The 9,174-nt window shown below is 39.3% G+C and overlaps 1 protein-coding gene across 4 annotated transcripts; it reads right to left on the reverse strand.

The window, feature by feature from the left end:
* Positions 1-562: 562 nt before the first annotated feature.
* Positions 563-8,590, reverse strand: LOC119316843. Of its 4 annotated transcripts, none has more exons than XR_005153349.1 (9): positions 8,530-8,590; positions 5,848-8,436; positions 5,578-5,738; positions 5,244-5,402; positions 4,653-5,129; positions 3,227-4,555; positions 1,268-1,390; positions 845-1,161; positions 563-665 (listed from the first exon to the last, which is right to left on the reverse strand). XR_005153349.1 is itself a non-coding variant. In XM_037591232.1 (8 exons), the coding sequence occupies exons 3-7, from the start codon at positions 5,864-5,866 to the stop codon at positions 988-990; spliced, it is 636 nt and encodes a 211-aa protein (XP_037447129.1). In that variant the 5' UTR covers positions 5,867-5,964; positions 8,291-8,436; positions 8,530-8,590; the 3' UTR covers positions 563-665; positions 845-987. The 4 variants fall into 4 exon arrangements, 2 of the variants coding, with proteins under 2 accessions (XP_037447129.1, XP_037447128.1); XR_005153348.1 differs by having other exon boundaries at positions 1,268-1,422; XM_037591232.1 differs by lacking the exons at positions 3,227-4,555; positions 4,653-5,129 and having other exon boundaries at positions 5,848-5,964; positions 8,291-8,436.
* Between the last annotated feature and the right edge of the window lie 584 nt (positions 8,591-9,174).

Here is a 9,174-nt window from a genome sequence, read left to right on the forward strand (position 1 = left end):
ATTCGATAGGTGACTTATAAGTACTTCTGGTGCACAGTAGCTTCAAGTATATAAAACAAGTAGCTTCAAGTTTGCAATGAACATTATTAAAGGCACACATCGATGGGTGAAAACGATGCACTTTAGTAGCTTTAAGCATTTGCTTTGTAAACATAAGTAACGACACATCTTCCTCTTCTTGGTTGAAACATCTTCTTGAACTTCCTAGAAGGATTCTTCATTGATGTCAGACTTTGCGAGTTTGTAAGTGACAACCTGCCAGAATTGAGGAATAATTTCCTGATACAGATGAAAATGTGAGCAAAAGATTAAGCATATAAAAGTGATAAAAAGACCTAGGGAAAAGAACATAGAACAATAAAAAGAATATACATCGTCAATGTTCTTCATGATCTTGCCATCCCAGATATCCATGTACATAATAGCATAGAGTGCACAATTGTGGATGTACCAAGACATTTACATCAAAATCAGAAAAAGAACATGTTATTTCAAAAATGTAAAGTATATTGCTTGTTAAACAGAAAAGTGGACTTAGTACAATGATAGTTCTTTTACTCACAGGTTGTTTTGCTGGGGTAGTTCTCAGGCGAAATGCACTCAAATTTCTCGACATTCTTGTATATGGATCCAGAAGACTTCAAAAGGGTGCCCATGTTGATTGCCTACATTTAAAAGAAGTTGCAGAGTTAAACAAACACAAAACTTTAGTAAAGAAATACAAAAGTTAAATTATGTGGAAAATATAGTCATACATTCTTAGAAAGTAACATGTGACAGGTACCAGATAAAACATTTGCTCTTATAAGGTGAAGAGTAAGACAAATAAAATAAGAAAACAAACCAGATTTGATGTTAACTTGTTGACTTGATTTTGAGGAACATAACTCCTTGAATTGAAGAAATTAACTGTTTCAAAGAGATTGCTGATGCAGAACAAAGTCCAACGGAAGGAATCAACTCGGGGGAAGTAAAGTTGGATGGCAATTAAAGTAGAAAAATGAGTATAGATGAAAAAGATGCAAAAATGATGGTTTCATGGAATGATAAAAAAATGTGTACTAGATCACGCTTATGTAAGCTCTTCCCCGAGTATAGTTTCTTGAATTCTCTTAGGCAAGACCTAGAATTGAAGTTTCGGGGATCTAGAAGCAGTTTCTCCTACAGAAAAGATGAAACAGATAAAGGCATTAAGAACATAATAACTTGTAGGAGTATATTGTGAAACAAAAACATACAAAAATATCAATGAGCATTAGAGAATTACCTTGAAGTAGGAAGTAAAGCAATACTTTGAAGGTTCTTTAGTTTTTGGAGCTGGACTTTCATTATCGTAATTGAAAACTTGGACATAGGCATTGAATATTTCATTATCAACCTTTCCTATTGCCTTCAGAGAATTGTAGAAATTATCATAGTCCACTGGAAAGCCATTGACATCGATAACAGTCGGAGTACATGGAAAATAATAGAATAGTTCAAAAACAAAATGCACAAATACGAAGATCATTTGATGTTTAAAGAAAAAGTTGTTCCTGAAATAACTTACTTATCACCATTATTAAGCTGATGAGCCATACAATGAAGCTATGGGAGAGAGTCATTGAGCACCGCTTAAGAAGAATGACAAGCGTGACCAAAAATCAGTTTGGTTTCATGCCTGGGAGGTCGACCATGGAAGCCATTTTCTTGGTACGACAACTTATGGAGAGATATAGGGAGCAAAAGAAGGACTTGCATATGGTGTTCATTGACTTGGAGAAGGCCTATGATAAGATACCGCGGAATGTCATGTGGTGGGCCTTGGAGAAACACAAAGTCCCAGCAAAGTACATTACCCTCATCAAGGACATGTACGATAATGTTGTGACAAGTGTTCGAACAAGTGATGTCGACACTGATGACTTCCCGATTAAGATAGGACTGCATCAGGGGTCAGCTCTGAGCCCTTATATTTTTGCATTGGTGATGGATGAGGTCACAAGGGATATACAAGGAGATATCCCATGGTGCATGCTCTTTGCGGATGATGTGGTGCTAGTTGATGATAGTCGGACGGGGGTAAATAGGAAGTTAGAGTTATGGAGACAAACCTTGGAATCGAAAGGGTTTAGGCTTAGTAGAACTAAAACCGAGTACATGATGTGCGGTTTCAGTACTACTAGGTGTGAGGAGGAGGTTAGCCTTGATGGCCAGGTGGTACCTCAGAAGGACACGTTTCGGTATTTGGGGTCAATGCTGCAGGAGGATGGGGGTATTGATGAAGATGTGAACCATCGAATCAAAGCCGGATGGATGAAGTGGCGCCAAGCTTCTAGCATTCTCTGTGATAAGAGAGTGCCACAAAAGCTAAAAGGCAAGTTCTACAGGACGGCGGTTCGACCCGCAATGTTGTATGGCGCTGAGTGTTGGCCGACTAAAAGGCGACATGTTCAACAGTTAGGTGTGGCAGAGATGCGTATGTTGAGATGGATGTGTGGCCACACGAGGAAGGATCGAGTCCGGAATGATGATATACGAGATAGAGTTGGGGTAGCACCAATTGAAGAGAAGCTTGTCCAACATCGTCTGAGATGGTTTGGACATATTCAGCGCAGGCCTCCAGAAGCTCTGGTGCATAGTGGACAGCTAAAGCGTGCGGAGAATGTCAAGAGAGGGCGGGGTAGACCGAATTTGACATGGGAGGAGTCCGTTAAGAGAGACCTAAAGGATTGGAGTATCACCAAAGAGCTAGCTATGGACAGGGGTGCGTGGAAGCTTGCTATCCATGTGCCAGAGCCATGAGTTGGTTGCGAGATCTTATGGGTTTCACCTCTAGCCTACCCCAACTTGTTTGGGACTAAAGGTTTTGTTGTTGTTGTTGTATTGAAGTATTTGTTTCCAAGGTACTTCTTATAAAATTCCTGAACATGAGGTTCGATAGTTATCTTTGATAGCTTTTCTTCAGAACATAAGACTTCAGCTTTCCTTTTCTTTTGATTTCTTTTCTATATAGTGCTCGGACCAGATATATTCATTGCTGCATCAGATGACTTATTCTCAGGTACTACAATTTCTATACAAAATCAATGAATTGCATATAATAAGCATTGTGTGCAGAAAAACCGTGAAGCATACAAAAAGAATATGGCAGGGCATCCCAAAACTAAACCAGAAATTGCAAGTAAAATTTTCAACGTGATGAAAGAAGACAATGGAGCACCAAGAGAAAGCAAATAGAAGTTACCTTTGGGAACTGAGTTGTCAAGTTGTGGCATCAAAATATCATCAGCATACTCCATGGCGATTTCAATGCCATCACCCATGTTTTCAGTTTTTTGTGAATTCAATTCCTTTGGAATACAACCATCTTCAATTAGATTGTTTTTTAGGGAATTGACAGTGGGAGAGGACTCCCACTGTGATTTTATATATCTATATAAATGGGGTGTTTACATAGACATATAGGGTGCCTAACTCAGTTACCCATCTACTCCCCCTCCCCACAGACCAGGGAGGGGTGAATTACCAGCTCTCCACGGGAGGAGTCAGGTAAGAAAAAGAGATAGAAACTATCAACCTAGAGCAGAACAAAGATTGACAAACAAGCCTCTATGGGCCTCTTTGACTCTATGCTGGAGTTGACCTAGGTCATTTTTGAAGCATGAAAACCAGGACCCAACAGTAGGGTCAACTCCACGGAAGTGTTTGTTGTTCCTTCCTTCCATAGGCTCCATCCGGCAGTGAGAAAAATTTCCATGAAAAATGGGTCACGCCAGGAGTCTCTGTTCAACTTGAGAGCAGTGAGACGGTTACCAAAGGGGGTCCATTGAATACCAAGTTTGGTCCAGCATGTCCTGCTAAAATCACAAGTGAAGATCATATGGTCCACTGTTTCTTCGATTGGAAGCCCGCAAAGGAGACAGTCAAAATCATATCCAATGTTAAAGTGCCTCCGCTTCAACATATTACGTGTGTTGAGTCTGTCGTGAAAAAGCAGCCAACCAAACACCTTCAACTTCATTGTACATTTTGATTTCCACAGGTGTTTGAACATGGGGTCGGTTCGGGCATCTCTAAAGAAATATGAATAGTAGTCCTTAGGTCTGAAAGTGGCCGTGCCCCATATGTAGTGCCAAATATTAGTATTCGATGTGGAAGGGCAGATCTTGGTCAAGGTTAGCTGTATGTCACGTATTTCTTCCAATGCGAGCGGTGACACGGGGAGGTGGAAGGTTTCATGCAGATCGTTGGAGGCCCAGATTGTTACTTGAAGGAGATGGTAGATTGTGAGGACTAGCATTGCTCTGAACTAGGAAAGGAGGATTGGGACAAGCACCAGACATTTCTTTACTTGGGGTCTGATTGAGCACATTAACAACACTTGACTCTAGCTCATTCACTACCTGAACTTGCTCACTGACATAAACTGAGTTCCCAGAAAGAGGGATTTCAGGCACAATGTTGACATGCTGAAAATCTATCTGATTTGCCTCACTATCTACTATAGGATAAACAGGACACAGTGGTTCCAGGAATGCCAATTATGGAGTCTGAATTGGCTCAGAGATGGTACCTGAGATGTCAATAAGAGTGTTAAAATCAAATTGAGTGCTCTCACTTGTTTGACTAAAAAGAAATATATTGATTAAGTGTGTTGTGAAAATGATTACCATTGTTCCCAACTGAATTCGCTTCATTAATACCACAAAAAACCCAATGTTCACAGTTGTAGGTGCTCGGTCAGTTTCCTGTACTTGCTGAGGAACTGACACTTGCTCTAGAACTCGAGTTGGAATTTGAACTTGGATGTCCTTGCTGGTGTGGCTTAAGGTAACATCAGGAGTAGGACTGACTCCTACATGATCTTGGAATAAAGAACATCTAATTGGCTCATTGTTTACCTCAACTGGGCGATTGTTGGTGTTTACTGCTGGTTCACTGAGATTATTCCTGTTGTTTGCTGCTGAAAGAAGAATAATGGGATTTGTGGTTGAAGTGCCAGCAATGTTGACTTGCATGTTTGAATTTGGTTGTAAAGACAACAGAGTTGCTTGCATATATGCAAACATACTCTACACATGTTGTTCATGAAGCTTCTTCCAAATTTGATCATGCTTTGCAACAACTTGAGATATTATGTTCATAGCCTATTAGTTTGACAAACAAAAAAGATACATGTGTATAAGTTCTACTATGAAAATGAGCTGACAAGACTAAAATGTATTAATAAACAAAAGGCAATAAAAAGCATGAAAACATACTTCTGGATTATGGTTCGAAGTAGATGCAACATTTGAGATGTCACTGTAGTTTGGAATGACATTTTCCTCATTATGGTAAGTTTGTGGGGCATTCAGCCACTTTTCCTCAGCCAATATGATTGCACGAGCACTGTAAGGTGTCGAGGAGATGTCTCTCAGCTGAACAAGATAAAAAATATAGTCAACAAAGCTTACTGGGTATTCTTAAACAGATCATGGAACCAAAAGTATAAACAATGAAAAAATGCTCCTTCTTGTTCGAAACTATAACTACAAGTTTTTCCCTCACTTAAAGAATGCACAAAAGAATAAAAAAAGGATAAAACAAGCTTACTGGTAAGAATCCCAATACAAACGGCTTCTTTGATGATGTGTTCAAGTCCACTATAGATAGATAGTCAAAGTCTTCATTCTGAACATGGACTATTCTATGGACTGCATAATTGATGTTTCGTTGCTCACTTTTGTGAAGTCTACGAAGTCCAGATAAACAATCTAGCAATCATGAGAAAAGATGAACGAGGGAATCAATGACTATAAAAAAGAATGCAGAAGTTAACACTACATTAAAAAATGAAAAGGAGAAAAAAATTAGAAAACTTACAGCGGCTAAAGATAAGCATCCACCAACATAGATTGAAATGTTCAACGGAATTTCAGTTTTGTTGAAGAGATTGGTGCTGAAATTATCAATTTCCTTGTTCAAGTGATCAATGCAAAGCTGATCCAAATCAAAGGTCTTCAGCTTAGTAATGTCATGGAGCCATAAAGAATTTTCCAATTTGCATAATTCCGAGAGGTTGGACAGAAAATAGAAACATGAAGCTCCACATGAAACCTTCCGCGGTCTCGTCATTCTTCATCATAGTGATAATATTATCGACTGGAATGTACTTCTGACCATTATCAAGATACTGAAACCTAAGTTGTAATACTCTAGCCACAACAACTACATCTGTGTTGTCCAGAGGAAAAGGCACAGAACCAGAACGGATACCAAAAACCTGAATTACCATCTCCCTTCTAAGACGAATGATCTTTTGACCCTTTCTGAAAACTCCAGGTCCATTATAGTTTATGTGGTTTGCAACCCATTGCAGAATTGGAATTCGAATCATCAAATGAGGATGAATATTCAGGAGATTATCGAGCTCATATTTGGAAACATACGACTTCTGTTTGTCAGTTAAATCACAAACTGCCTTATGCCACCTAACGGTCGAAAATCTGTGCTTGATAGTACCCTAAGGATATTTGTAAAGTCTAGGCATTTTGACAGTTGAGGGACAACCGTACAATAATAAAAAAGTAAGCTGTTGAAACAAAGATTAATTCAAGGAAACAAAAGCAGTACTTAGTATCATTGGTACGTGTATAAGTCACAACAAAGAAAGTATGACAGTTAAAAAACATGTAATACATTAAAAAAACAAGCAAATGAATAACAAGAAAGTATCAAACTAATAAGTACCACATCTTGCAACTTTCATCCTGCACTACTGGGTTAACGTCCTATATCAAAAACTACAGTCACATCACCTAATACCATTTCAATAACGAACACTCGTCTAAAAAAACAAAACTAGCACCAGAACCATACATATGTGAAAAGAGTAGAAACACAAAGGTCATCCATCATGCAATAAAGTATCAAGGTACAAGTACTAGTGCTAAAGTTGTTGCAAAATAACATCAATGCACACATATGAACATGATGAAAAAACATCTAAGTAATTGTTAGTTGTAACCTACAACAAAAATCACCAGACCTAACACTAGTCCATAAAAAAATGCTTATTCACTTTTATACAACACATCCACACAAGAATAAGCACCAGAAAGAAAATGAGAGACAATGTAGACAATTTCAGAAGTACTATTATTCTTGTTGGCTGATTTCCAGACCAAAATAATGGCTAATGTTTTTTGAACCATTTAATTCTAAGCTACAGACATTAATTCAACAATGGCTGGAGATGGAGTTTTTTGAATCATTTTATACTTTCCCTAGTCATTCCCTTATAGCATCACTCGCGGGTAAAACGAAAAAAGACACAAGAAAACTAGCTATTATAGTAAGCAGCAGTAGGAACAAATTACCTATATCTATATAGTTATTTGGTAGATGCTACAGTAAATTATGCAACCAACTTATCACACTTGTCTAAGCAAAGATCGGGCTTCACTTATAATTCATTTACATAGAAGATAACTGCCAACTGATGATAGATGCGTCCACTTGAACAAATAGAAGCTCCAGTACTAGACATCGCACACAACTCCCAGATAAACAAAGAAAAATAGTTCACTTGGTGGGGTGGCGCTGAAACAAGAAACTCAGAGAACACAAAAACCAATAAACTATTTGTGCACCCACTTGGTGGGGTGGCGTTGAAACCTTAAACTCAGGTTCATCAAGTTCTGTTCACAAATTTGCATCGCACTGGTTTTGCATGTTGATTGCTATCTTCTGTCCCCTAGTGTCTAGTCTAGCAAACGACTTTATTTTTCTTAATTAACAACTAAACAGAAGAAGATCCACTGACGACACCCAGCCACAACAGACACAGAGAACTAGTACTGATCAAACCAACATACGAAAAATTAAGTAATTTTAGTTGGTTAAATATGTTGACAGGTGCTTGCTTCTAAGGAAAATACATCCTAACAAGCCAACTGAACTAGTCCATAATGCTGCTACACATTACAAAAACTAAAAAGAACATGTAAAACAAGCGATAAGAACTTCTCCATTGAGATACACAACCCCCATATCATCATCAACAAAAATAGAAACAAGAATCAGAAAGCAAAGCATACGAACACACAACACCATATCATCATGCCGCATCATACCCTGAAATCTAATCTCTGAAGACAACCCCCTAGTCTAGACTCAGATTCACCAAATCAGAACTGCCCTGTACAAGACCATGTTCATCAAACCCTAGCAAACACAAGAACAGACACTAACGCAATAAATAGCCTCGATCTTGTAGTAACACACAGACAGAAAGGAACAAACCGCGCAGAATTGGGGCCATTACATTCAAGATGATGAACTTGACGAACCCTAGATGACACGGAGCTTGAAGGAACCCTAAAAGACGCAGGCCTTGACGGGAGCCCTAGACGCCGCCGAGCTTGATGGAACCCAGACAAAGCCGACACCGACGATGGAGACACTAAACACCTGCAAATAAACATCCATTGCGACGACGTCAGCCAGATCAGATTAGCGATGAGGCAGACAAATCAGGGGGAGAGAGAACTGTTGACTGCTTACGAGGGGCGGCAGTGTCCTGCCGGATTAGGAGCCCCGAGGAAGAAGCAAATGAAGAGGGTGCTTGGATACAAGGGACTATTTTTAGTCTGACTAAAAATAGTCTCTTTTAGAGGCTAAAGTTCCAAGCACCCCTGACTAAAGAGAGGCTAGGACTAGTCTTGAGGCTAAAATCTTTTAGTCATGGGAAACCTACTAAAATATGTATTAGCTCTCTCTCTCCTCATTTAATTTCTCTCCTTAGTTCTGGATTGGAGGGTTTGGAGGATAATAAATGCTCAATAACTAGATTTTAGCCTCTTTAGTACTTGGATCCAAGCATGGGTGAGACTAGCAAGTTTTAGTCCCACTACTTTTAGTCATGGGACTAAAACGTATCCAAGCATGCTCGAAGAGGGAGGATCGGGCATCCGACAGGAGAAGCAGATGAATACGAACGAAAGCTTCCTTATCTGGAGCGACGAAAGAGATGCATGAACGAAAAACGAGGACAATGAAAAAAGGCCGGCCCAAATGAAGTCAGGGGTGGTGTGCCGTACCTCGATACTTTGCGAATCACTAACTAATTAAGAAGGAATACTCGTTGCAAAGAGCACTCCACTTTCCAGGTCGCGACAAGTGACGCACATGCAGCATGCCACTTGTCGT

Source organism: Triticum dicoccoides, chromosome 6A (assembly GCF_002162155.2).
Source record: "Triticum dicoccoides isolate Atlit2015 ecotype Zavitan chromosome 6A, WEW_v2.0, whole genome shotgun sequence".
Classification (NCBI taxonomy): Eukaryota; Viridiplantae; Streptophyta; class Magnoliopsida; order Poales; family Poaceae; genus Triticum; species Triticum dicoccoides.

Excerpts from the sequence above, each read along its gene's own strand:
- LOC119316843 (XM_037591232.1), bottom strand. Across the intron at positions 5,403-5,577 it reads TTGTATTGGGATTCTTACCA|CTGAGAGACATCTCCTCGAC; the intron begins GTAAGCTTGTTT and ends TATCTTGTTCAG. Across the intron at positions 1,162-1,267 it reads GCTTTACTTCCTACTTCAAG|GAGAAACTGCTTCTAGATCC; the intron begins GTAATTCTCTAA and ends TCTTTTCTGTAG.